Raw genomic sequence first — 22,899 nt, forward strand, 5'->3', positions numbered from 1 at the left:
GATTCCGGAATGCAGATCCAAAAGAGATATTCAAGGAAACAGCCTTGGGGGCCTAGCTTAGCTCCCCGCCAAGCAAAGACCGTGAGCTGTTCCAGTCAAGCCATAACATGCAGACTAAAAAGCCTGCACTCAGCACTGGAGATCTAACGCCTCTGCAGGCAGTGCTGCTCTAGACTCGGCCACAGAAAAGCATTACTCTATATCCAAAACTTCGAGAGAGTTCGTGCTCCTTTGCCTGCAGAGACAGTGGGATGATCTTGAGAGTGGATGGATTGATTCCCCAAGGATTCACTGTGCATCCAGGAATCATACATGAAGATTTCAAAGGAGAATTTAAAGTTATGGCGTGTGTGTGTGTGTGTGTGTGTGTGTGTGTGTGTGTGTGTGAGAGAGAGAGAGAGAGAGAGAGAGAGAGAGAGAGAGAGAGAGAGAGAGAGGGAGAGAGAGGGAGAGAGAGGGAGAGGGAGAGGGAAAGGGAGAGATATGCAAATTAATGCAGGTGATAGAGGCTTGTTCTGGCTGCTACTGTTTTCCTACCCCAGAGACAAAGCTGCTCCAGTAGAGAGAACAGGAGGGTCTGAAAGGACTGAAAAACATGTGTTCCGGCAAGCAGTTGTTAATGAAAGTACTGAAGTAGACAAATTTGTGGATACAGGCGCTGATGTAACTATCAGTCAAAAAGTCTTGGAATTCAGAATGGCCACTTTGAGAGGTTTATACAGTTTCTAGGAATCGGAAAGTTATCTAAGATAAAACAAGGTGTGCGATGGGTGAAATGTGTGGGACCAGGAGGTCTAACAGGAAAGCTAAGACCTGATATGGCTGACCTACCCATCAGTCTATGGGGAAGGGTTCTGACCTACCCATCAGTCTATGGGGAAGGGCTCTGACTGACCCATCAGTCTATGGGGAAGGGCTCTTCTACAACTGTGCAGTGCTCAGATTAATATTCGTGCAATCCTACAGGACAGGCAGTTGTAGAAAGATCTCATTGTACCTAAAGGAAATGCTTATAAAGCAAAGAGAAAAAAACAGAGTCAATAACTCTCTGCTAACTTTAAATTTTCTGAATATTAATGAGAAAGGAACAGCAGCAGCTGAGACACTGGGTTTTAGAGAAAAAAAAAAACTGTGGAATTACATCAGCCTATGTACTGTAGAATCTCTTATTAGCATCTCTTGTCAATAAAAACACCAATGGCCAATGAGCTGAAGCAAGAAATAGGAGGTGGGACAATGGCAGGAAGAGAGGATTCTGGGAGATAGTGAGATGAGGAGGAGGCGGTGAGAAGGATGAAACAAGCCGGGACTGAGGAGAGGTAACCATGAGGATGGCATAGAAGAGTTTGAATGGGTTGAATAGGTTAGGAGCCAGTCATGGATGAGGCAAGGCTTCTGGCCAAGGCATTTAATAGTAAGGAGTCTCAGAGTGGTCATTCCTGGGGCAGGGGCTGAGAGGAAAAACTGAATTTTTTACAATATAGAATAAGGATGTGTTAATATTAGAACAGAAAAGTTTTGTGTTGGGGATGGGGAATTGTTTATACTTCCACAGGAAACGAAAAGCTGTGGATACCATCAAAACTGATAAGGATTAGCACTGAGCAGGAGAGGTCTCCTCAACACCCTGGCACTGACCTGAACACTCAGTTCCTTGAAAATGTCTGTTTATAATTTCCTGATATACACAGCACAATTAATGACTTAAAACAGAAGTGGGGAAACATGGTGAGAACTCTGGAATTCTGGTTTCTTTAAAAAAACAGAAATATTACCCAAGATATAAGATACAATTTGCTAAACTCATGAAACTCAAGAAGAATGAAGACCAAAGTGTGGACACTGTGCCCCTTCTTAGAATTGGGAACAAAACACCCATGGAAGGAGTTACAGAGAAAGTTTGGAGCTGTGATGAAAGGATGGACCATCTAGAGACTGCCGTACCCAGGGATCCATCCCATAATCAGCTTCTAAACGCTGACACCATTGCATACACTAGCAAGATTTTGCTGAAAGGACCCAAATATAGCTGTCTCTTGTGAGACGATGCCGGGGCCTAGCAAACACAGGAATGGATCCTCACAGTCAGCTATTGGATGTATCACAGGGCTCCCAATGGAGAAGCTAGAGAAAGTACCCAAGGAGCTAAAGGGATCTGCAACCCTATAGTTGGAACAACATGATGAACTAACCAGTACCCCGGAGCTCTTGTCTCTAGCTGCATATGTATCAAAAGATGGCCTAGTCGGCCATCACTGGAAAGAGAGGCCCATTGGACTTGCAAACTTTATATGCCCCAATATAGGGGAATGCCAGGGCCAAAAGAATGGGAATGGGTGGGTAGGGAAGTGGGGGGGCACTATGGGGGACTTTTGGGATAGCATTGGAAATGTAATTGAGGAAAATATGTAATAAAAAATATTAAAAATTAAAAAAAAATAAAAAACAGAAATATAAGAATATGTTATCATTTTAATCCCCAGGTGTGGGGATGTGGGGCTGCTTTGGAGTGTCTGCAGCAGCTGACATGATTTGCCTAGTGCTCTAGCAGAAGTGTGGTTTTGCCAGCTGCAGACAGTCTCTGACATTATGTCAAGTTTTGGAATTCTAGAACTTTTCAGAGGGTCTATAAATGCGAGGCTCCCAGGAGGCAGGGGGGGTGGTTGTTGGTTGTTTGGGAGTTGTGTGTGGTTGGTTGTGGTTTCTTAGTAGTGTTCAAAGAAGAAAGGAATTTAGATACAGGGGTGTCTCTCTCGATGGCGATCTCTCTCTCTCTCCCTCTCCTCCCCCCTCCACCCCCCATCTAGTGTCAAGGAGTGAAACTGGGAGAGGGAGCAAAGGGTGAGAAAATAACTCACAAAGTGGCAAAGACCAGCTACACCCAGGTTCAATTAAATCCCCAGCATCCACATGGAAGCACACAGCTATTTGTAACTCCAGTTCCAGGAGGATCGGATTCCTTCTGATCTCCTGAAGCACGGGGGACATGTGGTGCAAAGGCCTGTGTGTAGGTAAAACACCCATACAATTAAGTTACATCAAAAGATCTTCAGGAATAGCGAGCGGCCCAGTGGTGGGAGACACACAGGAGACAGTGTGTCTGCCACTCACTACAAACATGTCTGCTCACTACAAGTGGAGAGGCAGGACAGACACTGCACCTACTACACAGGATACAAGGAGAACCCCTGCCTCCCCACTAAGGAGCAGGGCTGCAGAGCCGAGCAGGTCGAGGAAAAGTGGAGTTAGGAACTGTCCTTTTCTGGACGATCATAAACCACAGACTCTGCAGAGTCTGGGCAGGCTGGGAACTTAGTGAATACCACATTTTCATCCAACATTTATGAGTAATTTAAAAGTCTGCTCCATCACCGACAATGAGAAACCGCAACTGTCTTTTAGAGAGAGATGGTTCACTTCCCCTCTATCGGGAAGGCAGGCTTTCATGGTTAAGGAGACCCAGCACGGGGATGGGAGTGGGAAAGCCCGGAGCCTCCTGACAAAGCTTCCCAAGTTGCATGTGTGCTATGCAACCAAACACACTTGGCACTTGCACATTCCGTCTCTCCAGCTCTTCACCTTTCTCTACAGCAACCCTTCCCTGATGGTCATCGGGAAGCAACTGGCCACTTAGGAACCCTCCATCTTTTCCATCAGAGCCAAGGCTTCAATTAACGTGTTCTTGAATCCCAGCCCCACAACTCCACTCACACCACCAGCTGACATTACCAGCATGTCATGACATTAGCTGGCCACATTCAAGACGTGTCTGAGAGCGACCCTTGTCATAGAAGAGATGACCTGTGCAAACATGGGCATGAGGCTCCACAACTGCATTGCGCAGGGCGGGCGAGAGCAGCCTCTACCCTCCAGCCCAGGGCATAGCTCACAGGAGGCAGCACAAGCATCATGGTGTGGGAAGAGGAAGTTAGGCCGGCTCCTAATCCAAGGTGGGCAAGGCTATGTCTATTAAATCTGTCCTCAAGTGACATGCTTGGGATGTTTGGCTAACAGAGACTTGAATGTCCACTGATTTCTAGGAAACCCACCTGTTTCAGTATGTGCTACCTTAGAGCAAGCCAGAGTGGCTGCTCAGACGAAACGTACATCTCCCATGAGTAAAGACCAGAAACCCACATTCCAGAGGCCATTCTGGGATCGGAAGCAGGGTTATGTTCATCCCACAGGCCCTGAACAGCAGTGTCTACCACTATTCTACAGAAGACACCGGCTCTGTGTGGCTCGTGTCTGTCCTGTACCAATTGTCAAATATCTTGCATCAATATGGCAGTGGTCCTGACAGGTAGGGAGGAACGGGCAACACGGGGTGGCCCCCGACACCGAAGGCCTTCAGAGAAGGTCTAGATGCTTCAGCGAGCCTGAGGGGGAGCAAACTGTGATCGAATGATGTAGCCGCCTCTTCAGCCAGGAGAGGAGGAGAGCTCACTGTGTGTGTGTGGTCTCTGGACAGAGACTGTCCCAGCTCACTAGTCACAGTCTGGGCACAAAGGAAGGGGAGATCTACAAGTGCTCGGGCCAAAAACTCATGATAGTTTTGGAACATAGAAAATCATACATATACTTTTAAACTAAGTATCCAAAGTGATGTCACCGCTTACAGTTCATTTCTTCGTGTGGCATTTACACCTGAGCCAGAACTTCTGTCAACCAAAGAAACCCATGATTAGGAAGCCACATGGCGATGGCAGTTTGGTCCACCGAGCGGATGATGATGGTGTTCTCCACTAAGGCAGCTAAGGGACATCCATGAGCACTCGGCTCTCTCCAGGTTGGAATAACAATGTCACTACGAGAGGTAGCAGCGTCAAGTCAAACAGTTCACACAGAGCAGCCGCAGCAGCCCCGATCCACCTTCCTTCCTACAAACAGCTGTCAGCAAGTCTTTCCTAGACTTAAAAAAACAGACCTGGAACAAATCTTCAGGCCTGGAAACCTAAGTGCTTCCATAGCAAGTTAGGCTCCTCTCTCTCTCGTTCCAGGGAAAGATGCTCACACTCTGATCGCTGCTGGCTTCCCCTAGGCCTTTCCTGACATCAGCTAAACTCCTGCTCTCATGCTGTCCCCGCACCTTCCAAGGACTCACAACGTTATGCCCACTGATTCTGGAGGTGATACAGATGACCGCAGGCCAGAGGCAGCTCACTGTGGTGGTTGCTCTTGATGCCTGGATGGTGGAGCTCAGGGAGCAGACCTGCTACTGTGTCTGCCTGTCCAACATCCCCTTCCTAAGCAGAAAGGAAACCAAGGCACAGGCTGCTCGAGAGCCTGCCCTTGTCCTGCCTCTGCCACTACCCCAGGCTATTGTTCGGAAGAGGGACCTCACGAGGGAATCCTCTGTGACAGAATGGACTCATGTGGCTCACCAGGCCAGCAGAGTATCAGAGAAAATGTCTGAAAATGGAAGCTGGCTCTTTAATGATGGCAGCTCTGAAGAGAGAGAAAAGGAAGAGGAAAGGAGGCAGCGGGAGGCGGCCCCACCATGACCCGACTGGCGCCTGGCTGCTGGTATGTGGGTAGCTGGATGTCCTCCAAACGCACACCGGGAGTGACTGAATGCTTCCATGTGGCATGGCTTTGAGATGACCAAGAACGGGGCCAGACTCAGCTCGGCTTCTTCCCGGAGAGACTCGCCATTTTGTTAAAACCCAGAACTTCTCCGAGGCACCTCATGGCCCAAATCTTCCACTCAGCAGAGACTCTCAGTTGAAGGGGCTGAGAAACAACGTCACAGTGAGACAAAGTGCACGCTCCCTCTCTCAGCACTCCGAAGATGCTACTTGGATCTGACTGTATTTTAAGTTCATTTACAAGTAGACTAGTTCTCAACTAAAAATAACCACATGTGTTATACATCCCCACAGCTGCCTGGATTTTCCTCTGGGGGAAGCAAGATTCTGTGTTCACTCATGTTCAGCTCAGATCTATTTTAACCCATTCAGTGAAGAAGCTGCCACACCATGTGCTGGTGGGCACGACTCCGAGGAGCTCTCTGCTCCTGGAACAACCTCGCTAGTACCCCCATTCTGCAGCTGAGCTGAACACCAGGAGCAGCAGCCTGCCTGGTTATGTGCGGAGATAAAAGCAGGGCGGGCCAGCTTTCCTGGTTCCTGGCTTGCCTGATTTTTAACAAAAACTCTTATCAGTATCAAGACATTGGGGTTTTGCCTTCATTTCTCTGATGATTTAAATGTATGTAGTGTTTGGGCCAAAACCAGTAACTTATGCACTGCATTCCTTTAATGTAGGCAAAGCCACCTCCAATTTTCTTTAATAATCTGATTATAACTGATCTATGTGTAATAAAAATATTAAAAATAAAAAAAAACCTGATCTATGCTGTTATTATATAGAGACATTTCTTTGCAGAATAAGAAAACTGTCATGTTTAACAAAATTCTCTTTTCAGAATCTAAGCTAAGTAGGTTAAGGTCTGGGCCAATACTATCATATTGTTTATTAGTGTTAACAGTATTGATCCAGGTTTTTAGCAGCTTTCCAGTTTGTTGTTGCAGTAACCAGAGACAAAAATTCTGAAATGAGAAAGATCCTCCAAGTGGATTAAAGGAACTAAACGATAAAGCAAATTCACATTCCAAAATAATTATAGCCTGCCCTTGGGACCGGAGTGAAGGGACAGCTCAGAACAGCCTGTCTCCAAATATCTGGAAACTTTTTATTTTTATTTGTCTTACTGTAAGGTTAGCAACAGTTCTGTTATTTACTAGACAAATTCAATTCTACAAGCAACATACATTTTACCGTCAACAGTATTGCCAATTTCCAAAAGACAGAAGAAAATGAAAGACAAACAAGAGTTCTCCTTACCTTTTTTCTTTTGTATTTCCAGAATTTATGCTGAGAGCCTTCCAGACCGTGGTTTTAGGCATTTCATCTGATATATTAATCTCAGAAGGGTCACATCTGAAATCAAAGCTCAGGCAATAAACTTCAAACACAGAAGGGAGGGGCACAGCCCTGACACCACCCTACCAGAAGGGAGAGAGGCCAGAGGACGGAGGGGTCCAGCTCTGAAGAGGCAAGGCAGCCTTTGAGCGGCACTAAGGCTGTAAGCTGGCCGATGCCCCAGGTCATGGCGAGCTTCCCAGGGATGCCGGCACCAGTGCTGCTATGTGGCGGGCACTCTTTTACATTCACGTTTATATAACTGAATCTCTCCCATTTATAGTTTACACAAGAATTTCATGGTCTATTAGCTTAGCACTCATAGCAAAAGAGATCGCTCATAATCCTCATTTTGAAGGTGCTAAGCCTGAAGTCTTCAGGGCTGAGTGCCCATCAAGACTCAAACAGCGGCAGTGTCGGGACTCCAACCAGGATCCTTGGTCCCAGAAAACACCAGAGCCACCTATGGGCCCCACAGTCTCCTGAAATGCAGAGAGACTCCTGCACCCACAGGAAAAGGAGCTGATCCTGCTTCACTGCCAGAGACTTCCTCACAGCCCACAGACCTCCTCAGAGACCACGGAGAAGACTGCCTGATTTATCATGGTGTAAACTACACTGAGTCCCATAACTCATCAGCTAAGTCCCCGGGACCCGCTAGGGACCCGCTAGGCTCCACTCTTTAGCTCTCCTCACCTCTGGGCTTCTTCAGCCTGGGTGTGCAGCCTCCCAGCAAACACCGAGGGCAGGGCTGAACCACACACAGGGCTCTCAGGCCCTGTGCTTTGTGGTGAGCAACAGCCTTGGTAAAGAACGAGCACTGCCTGGGCTTCGAGGTCAGCCTCTCCTTGGCTCCCTGAATTAGAATGCTGTAACCCACACAGGAGAGACCTCCTGCCTGTCCCCAGAGGCAGGCCTGGGTCCAGGCATCCCAAGCCCACCAGGCTGAAAACTACTGGAAATACACTTCTCACACTCTTGGACTTAGTAAAGTGGAAAACAACAACTTGGGGTGGAGAGGTGGAGAGATCCCACCTGGAGCCTGGCCGTGTGTTAGCAGTGCTGTGACCCTGGCGCATCAGCTAACTGCAACAGGAGGAAGTGGACGGGGACAAAGGCACCCCCTCCAGTATACCCTGACATGGGTCCAGGCTCACAGAGCAGGGCACACCACAGGCGTTCGTTCCTACACAGTGGAATGGATGGATGGCGGTGGGGCCGGCTGCACCGCTCCGCAGAGCAGTGTCTCACAGGAACCCTGGCACAAGCTGGCTGGTACCTGGCGCTTTACCTGAAGCTGCTGCTCTTGCCAGGACTACTTAGCAGCTTCCTGCTTTCCAGGGGAAACTTGTCACCCCCAATGTCCAACATCTTCTCAGCCTCCTGGAAGAAGGGGGAAGCATCATCAGGTTCAAAGGAAACTCCTACTCCCCAAATTCCAAAGGACAGAGCATGTGTCTAGAAACAAGCTCAAGCTGGACTATATATACAAGGATTGCTAAAAGCCCAGACAGCGTTTCCAGGAACACCTCAGCCCGGAGAAGGCCGTTTCTAGTGGGTACACCTGTGGATGCTAGCGCCCAGGCTTTCCTCCCCACAAGCACCTGCTCAGTGTTACAGCAAGGTTTCCCTGACCCCGTCCCCATTCCCGTCGCTTCCCTCACAGACAGCCCTGGCCATGTCCAGGATGCTGCCTTTCCTCTCGGCTCTGGCCTCTTCAGAGTGGCCATTTTGGTGGTTTCTTTACTGCACTCTGGCTGACAACTGTATCTTCTACCAAGTAAACCAAGAGTTTTCCCGCCTAGTTTTTACCACCAAGGTGTCAGGCAGTTTTCATTCCCACTCATATAATTAGGTCCCTTCCGTGGGCTCAAGGCCTCAAATAACAGAATGGAACAGCACTGAGAAACAGCAAGAACCCAAATGTGAGGGCGTCCTTAGAGCCAACGACCAGGTACAGGAACACGGGGCACAAGAACATGCCAGTGTTGCCAAAAAAGAACATTAGGACTACCTGACGGGGAGGAGGCCCTGTGTGTGTGTCTGTATGTGTGTGTGTCTGTGTATGTCTGTGTGTGTGTGTGTGTGTGTGTGTGTGTGTGTGAGAGAGAGAGAGAGAGAGAGAGAGGGACAGACTATCATGGCGATAAAACACCATGAACAAAAAGCAAGTTGGGGAGGAAAGGGTTTATTTGGCTTACACTTCCACACTGCTGTTCATCACTGAAGGAAGTCAAGGAAGGAGCTTAAACTGGGCAGGAACCTGGAGGCAGAGCTGATGCAGAGGCCATGGAGGGATGCTGCTTACTGCCTTGCTCCCCATGGCTTGCTCATAGAACCCAGTACCAGCAGCCCAGGGAAGGCACCACCCACAATGGGCTGGGTCCCCTTCCACAATTGAGAAACCGCCCTATAGCTAGATCTCTTAGAGGCATTTCCTCAACTGAGGCTTATTTCTCACTGATGACTCTAGATTTTATCAAGCTGACATAAACCCCGCTGGGTACTGATACTGATAGAGCTGGAAGGCCGCTCTTCAGGCAGCAGCTGCCTCGGGACACTCCCAGCCCTTTCTTCTTGGCCTGGGGTTTTCATCTTGCTGCGTGGCCTTTCTGTGCACACTCAGGCCATAGGTTCCAGGCCAACTGCCGAGGGCGGTGAAGGACAGAAAGTCCTGTGCAAGCTGTGTTTGCACAAAGCCAGCCACAGCACCATTCGCAACAGGTGCACAACCAACCCTCTCAGAAATGATGGATTTTATACTCTCGACAAGTCGGATTTTCTCGGAGGAAAGAAGCCCTCAGTGCGACCCTTGGGATCCCAGACACGCCTGCCCCCGCCCCACCCAGCCTGCCCTCCCTCTACCTCCTCCTCCTTCTTCTTCGCGTCATCCAGCTTCTTCTTTTTGCTCTCAGGCATGAGGTCGTCCAGCCAGCTTAGTTCACGCTTGGAGAAGCACAGGTCCATGACTTTCCTGACGAAGACCAAGGCCAGCACCTGAGGAGAAGGAAGCAGGCTGGAGACTGAGCCTCCCCCACAGAACGAAAGCAAAATGATTCTCTGGGCAGCTTGGGACAGCCAAGCAAAACCGGGCTCGTGAGGATCCCAACGGTAGCCGCTTACTGCGCGTCATTAGCACTCGACACCCAGCCCTGAGGCTTTTTACGTTATTCATGCATCACATTATTTTATTCATTTTTCTGTTTCCATATACTTTTAAAAATATGTTTTATTTCATATGTATGTCTGCGTATGTGCTATGTGTATGCCTGGGGCCTATGGAGGTCAGAGATGGGGTCAGGTCCCCAGGAACTGACATTTAATCAATAGCGTAAATGAGCAGAATATCCATTTTTCAAACTTAAGGAAAATCTGACACACGAGACAATGTGGGCAACGGGAATAACCCGGTGCCATGTGATGCACCCAGGATAACGGGAGCCACAGAGACAACGACGTGCTTGCAGGGAGGGAGAAGGACAAGGGGCAGTTCACTGGGTCTGGAGTTTGTTCTGCAGGATAAAGGTCTAGAAATGGATGCTGCTGGGGATCCCACAGCCATGTGCTGATCCCAGTGACCCATCCTTAAAAGTGGTGGACACAGGAAAAATCTGTGCTGTAATAGTTTACCACATCCTCAAGAACTGCATTAGTAATCTTTAATAATATGAGCCACACTTAGCAGCCTGGCTGCACACCTTTAATCTCAGCACTCGAGAGGCAGAGGTGTGCGTGGTGGGGGACCGGGGAGCCTGACCTTACCATCATTGGGAAAACAATGGCGGCCGGCGACGCCTTGATGACCCAGAGCAGGACGAGGCAGGTGAGCTGCACTAGCGTGAACAGGTGCACCTTACGAAGCGGCACGTGCCGCAGGTAGATGAAGTCTGGCTGGTGTTTTGCAGGCATCCCGAAAAGCTTCAGACGGTCGAAGAACTGGAAGGAAGGACTAGCATTGGTGTCTGGGTGGTCTCGGGCCGGAAGCCTCCTTCAAGCCCAGACATAGCAGTTTACCGACTGCTCAACAGTAGCCAATACTGTTCTACTGGAGAGAAATGGGAACCGAGTTGCGAGACAACGGGCAGTTTGGTCAGGTCAGTTAGTGGAAGTCACGTGACTTGGTGAAACCACCTTTGATAACTCTACGCACAGGCTGCTTTCTCCTCTCCTGCACTGCAGCTTCAGAGAGCAAGCTCCCAGGGAAGTGACCCCAAGCCAACTGCATCTTTGTACTTACTATCAAAACCGCTTCCATCCAGCGGTGGTCACACATACAGTAGTTACAGATAGGCTAAGGCAAGGACAGCCTGGGCTACACTGTGACTTCCAACCCAAACTAAGCTACAGAAGAAGACACTGTTTCAACAAATCCCTTCCCCCCAAATCCCCAGGTCCCAAAGCCCCAACTCTCTTGCTTGTTCTCTGAAGTATGTGATGGAGAAGTATATCGACACGGTCAAATGAGACTTCTCAAAATTCTGGATAGAGGGCTTATGACAGGCTGGAGCCAGCAATATGGCTCAGGAATAGAAGCTTGCTGAGGCACAAACCTGATGATCCGAGTTCAAATCCTGGGGCCCACAAAGTTGTCCTTTGACCACAACATGCATGCTGAAGCTCACATGGCTCCCACACCCATCTCACACACACACACACACACACACACACATGCACACACATCACACACACACACATCACACACACGCACACACATCACACACACACACACGCACACACATCACACACACACACATCATACACACATCACACATCTCACACACACGCACGCACGCACACACGCGCACACACATCACACGCACGCACACACACACACATCACACATCTCACTCACACACACATCACACACACACACATCACACATTTCACACACACACCCATCTCACATATCACACACACACACATCACACATCACACACACACATCACACATCTCACACACACACACACATCACACATCACACACACACACATCACACATCACACACACACACACATCACACATCTCACACATCACACACACACACATCACACATCTCACACACGCACGCACGCACACACGCGCACACACATCACACGCACGCACACACACACACACACACACACACACATCACACATCTCACTCACACACACCCATCTCACACATCACACACATCACACATCACACATCTCACACACACACACCCATCTCACACATCACACACACATATCACACATCTCACACATCACACACACACATCACACGCACGCACGCACCCACCCACCCACACACCCCAGCACCACCACGCCATGGCATGCATGTGGAGGTCGGAGGACTACTTGTTCCAGCTGGTTCTCTTCCACCACAGGTCCCCAAGGATGGAACTCAGGTCGTCGGGCTTGGGAGTAAGCTCCTTCCCTGCAGAGGCATCGCGATGCCCCAGTTTACTGCTTTGGTTACTGACTGATGTTTCAGGTTCAGGTCTACAGGAATCTGGCAAAGCATCCCTAGTTTAATACCGAAAAACCCACTGATTAAAAGTGATTGTGCTATGACACCGGGCCAAGCCATTCTGGGAGCCAATGCTCCTGTTTCAACATGACCATATTTTGTACCTCATATCTGAAGACATTCCTTGGCCAAATGGCAAGAAGGGGAACTAATTTCTCAGGAACTGGCTGGGTCTCCCTTGGGGCACTGTGCCTCTCTGGTCAGGACAAGTGAACACAAGAGTAAGAGACATGGCTGCCGCTGAGCCACACAATACCTGGATTCCTTGTAGCGAAGAGACTCCCATGTAGAGGAAAACTCCGTAGAGCACTGGCATCGGGATAAACTGCAGAGAAAGGCACAAGGCAAGAGCTGTGGCATCCTGGCAGCACTGAAGGGCAGCAATAACGACTCGGGTTTTTGCTTAGAACTCGATATAGACCAGGCTTGTCTCGAACTCACGGACACCTGCCCGTCTCTGCCACCCAAGTGCTGGGACAAAGGTGAACACCACCATGTACCATCTATATAAATTTTAAATTCCAAAAATGAAACAAAGCCACGGAGAGTCTCATAAACATTGTTTTTGTTTCTGCTGCCTCTCCTTCAGCTGTGTGGAAAGAAAGCACGCGCTGGTAACGTCAAAACCATTTTGTTCTGAAATGGAGTTATTACCTATAAGGTAAGTCATAGGCCTCATGTCTCCTCCCTAGGTTATTAGTAGACAACGGGGACACGCACACGCATACACATGCATGCACTTGTGGTCACATTCCTAGTCATGTGCACATGCTCATGGTCACGGGCACACACACATGCACACAGACGTCACAGATGTAATTTAAATCTTTCTATAGCCATCACATCCCCAGGAACTTTGTGTATTTTGACACAGACTAAAAATAAATTCATGCCTTCTGACCTAAGACTTGAGGGCAGAGGAGAGGAAACGGGTTGAGAACATGTTGTACACTGTGCTGTTTAAAGCGTCCACACGGCATGTGAACAGGGCTTTTCTGTCACATCTGTTCAACTTAAGTTGTGAGCTGGAGAAACAGGCCTCCACAGCTGGGGAGTGGAGGTGGGAGGCGAGAGTCACAGCTCAAGACTAGGGGTGGGGGGCGAGAGTCACAGCTCAAGGCTGAGCTCAGTTTCTGTTGTTCTCCAGGCTGGCCTCGAACTCATCGTGTACACAAGGTCCAGCAATGTCCTTAAACTTCCCATCTCCCTACCTCCATCCACATGGGCCAACTGCCAGGCTGCTACAATTTTGAGGGCCCAACCCAGAGCCTGGTGCTGCCCCACCGCGTCCCAAGAGCCCAGCCTCTCAGTCTGCTTTCATTCTGGGACTAAGGACAGCACACTTCCTCTCAGAGTTTGAAAGGCCACACTGGACTTTGCTCCCTGACCCTAGAGTGACATTTCTGTTTGGTGACGGGTTTGCAGCACTGTTGGGCAGTAAGTGTACAGTTGAGTCTTTGTTATCAATGTGACCCAACTTGGGAGTCGCCTGGAAAGAGGACACTTCAGTGAAGAACTGTCTGTGGAGCACTGTCCTGATCAACGTGGGAGCACCCAGCTCCCAGGGCAGCACCCTCCACAGGCAGGTGGGCCTGCCTTGCATAACAAAGTTAGCTGAGCAGGTGCCCGAGGCCCTGCTGAGGCCCTGCCCTGACTTTCCTTCAGGATGGACTGTTTGTTGTTCCCTGAAATTACACGGTGAAGTAACCCTTTCCTCCCCAGGCTCCTTTTGGTCATGGTCTTTATCGCACAACCAAACCCAAACCAGAACACTATTTATGATCCTAGCAATCAAGATGTAGAGGCAGTATGGTTGGCAAAGGTTCAAAGCCAGCCAGAACCGAGTAAGACATCTCAAAAACAAAACCCCTGGGAAAGAAGGGCTGGGGCAGAGCTCAGCCTGGCACTGCCTGCTTTACAAGTCGAAGGCCCTGGTGGATCCCCAGCATAAAGGAGCTAGAGACAGAAAGGAAAACAGCAAGGCCACAGGCCAGGCAGTCCTTCGGATCACGTGTTCTATTCTATCTCTACCATGTTCCTTTTCTTAAGCACATTTAACTGTCCACAAGAATAACTTCTTCCAGGGCATGCATCTGTGTGTGTATATATACTGGAACCACTGCATTCCTGGCAGAGACAACACTCCCCCCCCCCATGTTTGCTTGGCATACCAATGAAGGAATACCTTTAAGACAGCTGTCATGAAGACTGAGCAGCCCATCAGCACGAAGATCATGAGCCCTGTGACTCTCTGTTCTCGGATGCCCAAGAACTTGGGCTGCTCCCCAGGGGCAGAGCATTCGGATTCCAGCTTGAGGCTGTTCACATGGGTAATGGACAGGACGGTCGCGGCCACAAACCAAGGCAGGCCCATGATGGAGCAAACTCCCAGCATGACGGCCACCATGAGCAGGTCCAGGTGGTAGCCACAGCCTTTCTGTGGGAAAAGAGTCACCCTCAGTGAGCTGGCGGAAGTAGGCCATATAACACTAAGCGAGAGGCTTCAGGCTCACAGCTAGTGGGGGCATGAGGAGGAGGGTGTCCAGAGAATTCTTACAACCCTCCCAGGGGGAGGGAACAGAGGAAAAACAGAAACTTTAGTTGTCCTATATATGCCAATATCCAGTCTTTTTCCATTTGCCCTTAGCTTACTCTGCGTGAATCTCACACACTCCCAAATCAGCCTTCTCTGGAAGAAAACCAGAAGGGAAACACACCTTGGCCATTCTAGATAGCACAGAGGAATGTTTCTGTTGTGTTCCTGAACACCACCGCTCATCCTTGCCTTGGAGATGAAGGCTCGCGGCACCTCACTAACAGTCTGAGTAAGCCGTAAGCTCAGAGTCCATTCTGAAGTGTCAGGATAAACCTAGAGGAAGAATTCCTGCCTCTGGGAAGCAGGCTCACAGCCCTACGCCAGACCTTGGGAGGAAAAGCTGTATAGTTGTTGATTCAGAATCGCAGCTATTTAGGGATCAGCAGGGCCGCTGCCCACCCACCGCGGCACAGCTTGCCAGGAGAGTGACAGGAGTGCAAGCTCCTCCCACATCTTAGTGTCACGCTCCACTCCAGTCTCACCTCCAACCAACCTTTCCTGTTAATGGGCAAGCAATGAAAAGCCCTTCTGAGACTTTATTCTTCTCTCTAGCTCCTGGTACAGATGGGCTTATCCTAATATAAAACATTAACCGACTGCGATCTCAGCCTCCCAGGTCAGAGCCCCTGGTCACCTTGAGCTTGTGTTCCTTCCTGTTAATGATGACAGCGGTGATCTGCTGGTCCATGAATATCAGGATAGTGCACAGGAGAGCTGGGATAATTGCGGCTATCACGGTCCACCAGGGATTGGGGCCAATGGGATTAATAAACCATCCTCGATCGTCCCTTGTTGGCTAGGAGAGAAAACAAGCGTGGTTTCTGTATCGTAACTCTGAAGCCGAGCACAAAGCAAACCACACTGAACACTATTCCACTTTCCCTTTTGAAGGCTTTAGAAAAACAAAGCATGAACTATAATGGCCCCTAAGGAAATCTCCGACCTTTTTTCCAGATCCCCCTTGGCAGTGAATCCTCACTGAGCTTCTTGTGGAATACGCATCAATTCTACACTGTCTTCCATTTATTCTCTGAGCACAGAGAAAGCAACTTTATCTCAGCCTCGGGACAAGTAAAGCATAATTAGCAACTTATCTGTTGTTTAAAAACTGCCTTCCAAAGACTAAATAATACGGATAACCCTTGCCACTCCTCACAGAAAGCCATGCAGTCTGTCTCTGACGTACAGAGGAAAGGCAAACAGGCTCAGATTTCTTGGGCTGAGAGTAGACTATCCCATGAGCCACTCTCATCAGTGGTGAAACAGGGGCCCAGGAACTGGAGGCTTTAGGAGGCCCAAAGCTTAGGGACCTGTCTGATCTGGGACCCTCTTTCCTCAGTGACTTTATAGGCCATTTGCTTCAACTCCTGACCCCGCCCCTAGTGCGCTCTAGAAAAAAACACCTGGTGCTGAAGGTGAACATCTACCACCCAGAATGACCCAAAACTCAGCAAATATGGGAGAGACTGTTCTATCTTGTTGATATATGGGTTACAATACTTGGGTTCAAAAACTCAAAAATCCTGCCAAGTCCTGGATTCTGAACAGGTTAAAATCATTTTTAAAACTTTAGAACTTATGTTTCTGAACTATGAGCATTCTAGGTAGTAGTTAACATTCTCAGACCAACACAAAATGTACTAAAGTATTAACAATATTATAAGTAGTCATAGCCAAGTCCACAAACTGCAGACTAAAGGTCCTGGGGGAGACGCCTCTATTAGGCACATACAGATGTTGTCACTGTTCTCCAAACACTACAGAGTATGACACCATTTACACTGCTGTCGGTATTAGAGGCAGTCAAGACATGGTTTAAAGCATAGAGGAGCTTGCAGATGGGGTGCACGCAAATACAACATTTCCTTCCTACTGTGGAGGGCCTGAAGGGTCATGGAGCTGCCCACCCGTGGCTATGGAGAGGGGGGCACTCCTGCTTTCAGACCGGCTGAGGGAACGGCAAACTGGCTGCTTCAGGAGAAAGATAGGAGGCAGCGTCCTCTGCTTCAGAAGCCACAGGTTTCCTAAGCTGCTGTTTCTCAGGCTTGCCTCTCCCTGCCTCCCAGAGGTTCCAGAAATCAACTCACATCTTAAGCTCGCGTATCACACAACTTTCCCAAGGACTGGATGCTCCAAATCACCTATTTTTATACAGAAAACCCTTTGTCCTGCAGTCAGCGAGGGAGAGAGCTGAATGCTTTTTATTCACACAGGGCTAAGACACGGGGCTCTGAGCTGTGTTATATAGATGCAGGGTGTTTAGCCTATTCTGCATTTTAATAAGTTTAACAGAATTAAACAGACAAAATAGAAAAAAATAATACCAATAGTCTGTCCATGTAATCATTGTGAAGATAGTGAAAAAGATAGCAAAATACCTCACCATGGAGTAGCCGTGGCTGGCCAGGAACCTGCCACATAGACCAGGCTGGCATCAGATTCACCAAGATCTGCCTGCCTCTGCCTCCTGTGTGTTGTTGGGTCTAAAGGCTCGCACCATGGAGCATGAAAGAAGCCTCTACCAATCTGTCTTCCTGCCATCCTGAGCTCTTCCTGCAGCTGGTCCTTGTTGCTTTGTGGGTTCTTCCTTTTCCCACCCTTTGTCGCCCCAGTTTCACCCTCTAACACTAGATAGGAGAGGAGCAAGGACAAAGGGGAGCAAGGCGGCGGGGGGGGGGGGGGAGGCCCTGGGCCTCATTCCTTTCGTTTTGTTTCTTGTTTGACCACGGCTACTAACAAACCTCAGCAACCTCCCTAAACGACCAACAACCACCCACTGGCCTCTCGGGGCCCTCGAAATTATGTACGATTTGAGAAGTTCTCAGAATTAAAACATCACATAACAGCACAAACTGTTATGCAGCTGACAAAACCGCGCTTCAGCCAGAGTACGAGGTAAATCATGTTGGCTGCTGCAGCAGCCACAGCCCCCACAAGCACATTCTTATCATTGTTTCTGTGGTTTTTAAAGAAACCATGCCGGTAGGATTTGGTGAAGGAGGCAGAGGCAGGAGGATCACGAGTTCGAGGCCAGCCTAGGCTACAGAGTGTATTCCAGGACAGCCAGGGCTACACAGAGAAACCCTGTCTTGAAAAAAAAAAAAAAAAAACCTCCAAAACTGTCAAAAATGTCAGCACACCGTCCCATTCCAGAGTCTTCTGAGGTGGCTGAGCATGTCTGGGCTCCCCGTCCTCTCCACCCAGTGAGGGTCTGTGGAGCTGGACTCAGCTTTCCAATCCCATCCACTTGTAACTCTTGCACTGAGTTAGATTTGGGACCCCAGTGATTGGACGGTATTTCAGTTTGTATGTAAGATTTGTAACTACAATGGATTATCAAGAATTTGACAAAATAGTGCTGAAGAAATCTCCTGATGGTTCAGGAGAAGCCCTAGACTCCAAACCCGACCTTCCGAGGTCTGAGATCATTTCTACGGCTTGCCAGTCAGCCAGACTCCCTCCACGGACCGCCTCTCCACGCCACCGCATCTGTACGTCAGTAGGCACTTTCTGTTCTCCTAAAGCTTAGCAGAAAACTCTTCATGGCAACAAATGTTACCCTTTCCTTCTGAGCCTCCGGAGCAACTTGAGATCAGTGCACCCTCGGGCATGAAGCGCACCGAGGTCCACTCACCTTGAACACACTGGGAACCTGAAGCTTTGGTGACGGGACGCCAATCAGAAAGTCAAGGACCACCATGGTGAAGATGGTGAGGAACACGGCGAAGTCACTCACCATGGAGCGGACCTGGCGTGGTGAACAATCACGGCGGTTAAACACAGCACAGAAAGTTAGCGCCTGAACTAACATGAAAATACTTAAACAAGATTATTTTAGGATACTCAAAGTAATGCCCACATTACATGGCTACAATACGGAAAACCAAACCTCTGACACAGTCTAACGTAGTCAAGACCAGTCTCTAAAGAGTGCAGTTTGGGGTACCCAGGCCCACGTTCAGATTTCTGAGACCAGCCAAGGTTTACTGTGTGCTAGCCCAAACCTCTGCAGCAGCATGTTCAAGTCCTCCCACACCCAGCATCCACACGGACCTCAGCTGACATTTCGAAGGTGTCCAGAACCTGAGCATGTCCCCACACTCAGCAAGCCACTGCCTTCTCTCACTGGGTGACCTGCTTCACCTTTGCCCTCCAGTGCTCCTGAAACAGTCTTCAGGAGTAAGGGTCACAGGTGAAGGAGAGGGGGAGAGGGGAGGTCCCCTGTGATGTAAGGACAGGGAGGGGTGGCACATGGGATATAAATACATGAATAAATTAAAAACAAAAGCCCGAGTTGAATTACACCTTCCTCTACCAACCCCCAGAGGTCTCCTTGTTCAAACCCCAAAGCTCTCCTCCCTGTGAGCTCCTCCAAGCTTGCATTGCTGTCCTGCTGGTGTCTGCTCCAGCCACGTGGGGCTCCCTCCCCCTGATGTCTGTGAAGGCAGACCTCCTGAGAAAGGAATCACGAGTAGGCGCCATGATACCCAGACCTTTTAACCTGGGCTCATTTTTTTCTTAACTGTCACAGCCATTCGCAAGCACTTTACTGATGAAACAAGCAATCTCTCGGAGAGCTAACAAGTTTTGCTTAATTTTAAGCTTCAACTTTAAGCCCTGTTGTAAATTACGCCTCATGAGCACAGAAACTCAGAAAAACAGACTCACTCTGCACTGGAGAAGACTTTCAGAGTCTTCTATGTCCTTTCCCTGTTGTGACTCTGTCACATACTTTAAAGACACTCACCAATTTTGTTTCACTGTGGCTTGTGTAGAAATCCTTTTCTGTGCCGTGGTCAAGAATCTTTAGCTGAGACTCCTCTATGTTCGACAGTTTTCCCAGCACTGCTGACACCCTGTTATGGACCTACTTAAAATTCACACTCGCCCCCTCTCCAGTACCTGCTTCACTTTTTCAATAGTGTTTATTTTGTGTATGTGTGCATGTGTAGTGTGTGTGCACACGTGGTGTGTGTGCATGTGTGTGTATATGGTACATGTGTATGAATGTGGTGTGTGTGCATGTGTGTGCATGTGTGTGCATGTGTGTGCATGTGTAGTGTGTGTGCACACGTGGTGTGTGTGCATGTGTGTGTATATGGTACATGTGTATGAATGTGGTGTGTGTGCATGTGTGTGTATGGTGCATGTGTATGAATGTGGTGTGTGTGCATGTGTGTGCATGTGTAGTGTGTGTGCACACGTGGTGTGTGTGCATATGTGTGTGTATGGTACATGTGTATGAATGTGGTGTGTGTGCATGTGTGTTCATGTGTAGTGTGTGCACATATGGTGTGTGTGCATGTGTGTGTATGGTACATGTGTATGAATGTGGTGTGTGTGCATGTGTGTGCATGTGTAGTGTGTGTGCACACGTGGTGTGTGTGCATGTGTGTGTATGGTACATGTGTATGAATGTGGTGTGTGTGCATGTGTGTGCATGTGTAGTGTGTGCACATATGGTGTGTGTGCATGTGTGTGTATGGTACATGTGTATGAATGTGGTGTGTGTGCACTTATGTATGTGTGTGCATGTGTATGTGTACATGTGTGTATTCCTATCCATCTTAAGGCCTATCCCAAGAGGCCTGCCCCATGTTAGAACTTAGGGTGCTTTAATAAAAGACAGGAAATGACACCTGCCACAACCTCAGTGTCCCAACGCACACACATGTGCACGCACATGCAACATCACTTTGCTTCGATGCCTAAGGTTTGCAGCGTGTCCTCCATAGTTCTGATCATCCCTGACTGCCCCATGCATTCCCTGAAGCTTCATACCTGTGCCATGAAACAACGCCATGGTTCTCTTTCTCTGCTCTGAATCCCTACAGCACTGACTCCCGGGCTGATGGTACCTGGGACTGCCTGTCGCTGTACTTTCCCTTCATAGCCACTGGAGGATATTTCTGAATTAGTTTTCAAGAATTGATTTACTTACTCTGTGTACATGTGCACACATAGGACAACCTGAACAAGTTGTTCTCTCTCTACCGTGTGGGTCTCAGGGACTGAACTCAGGTCATCAGGCTTGGCAGCAAGCGTCTTCACCAACTGAGCCCTCTCGCTGGCCCTGCAGAGATCTTTGTGTTCCCCGTGGCGCTTGCCCAGGCTTGAGCAACAGTGAGAGCATCTAGCAGCCACTTGACAGCTATTTGTCCTGACAGAAAACAGGTCGCAAACTTAGCTAATAGGCTCAACGACTCTGCAGGTCATGGAGGTCTAAGGTGGGTTTTAATCCACAGAGCCCCCACCCGCACCCTCATGTACTCTGGTACTCACCCGCATGTAGCTGGGTGAGAAACCTCACAGAAGCAGTGGCCACACAGCTGCTCAGACTCAGGCTCTAACTCTGCTCTGCCTGAACAGACCTTTGCTCTTGACATACACGATGCATCTTGAGGCTTCAGATCATCAAGGAGAGAATCCAAGCCGTAGGCAGGCAGGCGGCAGGCAGGCTGGCTGCTGTAGCCGGGGCAGCAGCCAGGAAGTTCATAAACTACGGTAGCAACCACGGGTGGGGAGGGGCTCTGGGGTCCTTTAGACTGTGCAGGATAATCTCTCCAACTGACTGTTTTCAATATGCCTGCTCTGGCCTTACTTCCAAGTGTCTGGGGGATCTGAGACATGAAACTTAGCACTATTCTGGAAGGCCAACATTACCTCTAGAGAGCTTTCCAGCGCCTTAACTTACCTGGTCCCTTTAAACGGCAAAGGTTTAAAGCCTCCTCCTTGCACCTGACAGAGCTGTGGAAGAAGCTGGCGAGCGCTAGAGAAGCCTGCCCCAGCGTGGGGCCGAGAAAGGATTCTGACGGACAGCTGAACCAAACACAGGCAAAGTATAAGCATGCTGCCTACCCTGGTCGGGAAGTAGCGGCTTGTCTTAAATGTCTTTAAGGTGCTGGAGACGATGAAGGTGGCGAAGAACAGAATGCAAGACCAAAAGAGCACGTCGGGCGTGTAGGGTCCGTGGTGACCGCAGGCAGATCCCAGGAACTCCCCGTGCATCTCCTGGCATTCCTGGAGCAAAAAGCACTCTGGGTGACAAGAGTCGGGCACACATAACAACCGGCTGCTGCCTTCCGAGTTCACCCCGCACTGCCATCGCCTGCTGGGGAGCACAGGCCCACATTATCCACTTGACCACCACACAGGCTGCGGCCCTCGCTAGCAGGTCCTTGTCAAGAAGACTGTGTGGTCCTAACCAAGACACTTGGACACAAAGTTAGAACTCTCTGGAACAAACATTCCTCCCTAGGCTCTGGAAAGAACTTAGAAGTTGCTGTCATTTTTATTAGAGAAAACCTTAGAACTTAAATATTCACGCTTTGAATATCTGAATATCTGACAGAAATGTGCATCAGCTAACTGCTCCCACCAAGGATGCTACAGAGATCAATAAATAAAATGTAGCAATTTTAGCGTGAAAACAGCAAGGAAATCTATAAGTATATCAAGATGATTTAGCAGAGTTAACAGTAACAAGCCCACACATTGTTACTGGTTATTTGATCTAAGTAGCCCATTTTTAGACCCCAGACAGGCCTCACCATATAGCCCTGGATAGCCTCAAACTTAAATGTTTCTAACCTTGGTCTCCCAAGTGCTAGGATTACAGGTGAGCCACTACATCCAGCCACTACATCCGCTTAAGCTTAAGTGCCAGGGTCCGGCAGAGTGCTGCCCCTCCTCTACCTAAGTCCTTCTTAGACGGGGTGGTCATCGGTCATCGGAGGGCCTCCGGCCACGCCCAGACTTACGCTGACTGTCAGGTTTGCCCAGTTCACTTCGGCAGCCAGGATGTTGTGGTCCTTCCAATACTGTAAGGTGTGGTTGTTTGGATTCTCCGGGAACACACACCTGCAGCTAG

The 22,899-nt window shown here is 49.1% G+C and overlaps 1 protein-coding gene across 1 annotated transcript in view; it reads right to left on the reverse strand.

The window, feature by feature from the left end:
• Positions 1-1,118: 1,118 nt before the first annotated feature.
• Positions 1,119-22,899, reverse strand: part of Slc4a8 (solute carrier family 4 member 8) — a 58,430-nt gene continuing 36,649 nt past the window's right edge. The window contains exons 15-25 of the mRNA XM_021182731.2: positions 22,790-22,895; positions 21,888-22,049; positions 18,664-18,777; positions 15,664-15,825; positions 14,619-14,870; positions 12,690-12,758; positions 10,687-10,860; positions 9,790-9,921; positions 8,216-8,307; positions 6,847-6,942; positions 1,119-5,733 (exon numbers count right to left, since the gene is read on the reverse strand). Of these exons, the coding sequence (XP_021038390.1) occupies positions 5,721-5,733; positions 6,847-6,942; positions 8,216-8,307; positions 9,790-9,921; positions 10,687-10,860; positions 12,690-12,758; positions 14,619-14,870; positions 15,664-15,825; positions 18,664-18,777; positions 21,888-22,049; positions 22,790-22,895 (1,372 nt within the window). The 3' untranslated portion in view covers positions 1,119-5,720. The remainder of the gene's footprint in view (positions 5,734-6,846; positions 6,943-8,215; positions 8,308-9,789; positions 9,922-10,686; positions 10,861-12,689; positions 12,759-14,618; positions 14,871-15,663; positions 15,826-18,663; positions 18,778-21,887; positions 22,050-22,789; positions 22,896-22,899) is intronic.

The sequence above is a fragment of the Mus caroli genome, unplaced genomic scaffold (genome assembly GCF_978045245.1).
Source record: "Mus caroli unplaced genomic scaffold, Mus_caroli_1 scaffold_16, whole genome shotgun sequence".
Lineage (NCBI taxonomy): Eukaryota > Metazoa > Chordata > Mammalia > Rodentia > Muridae > Mus > Mus caroli.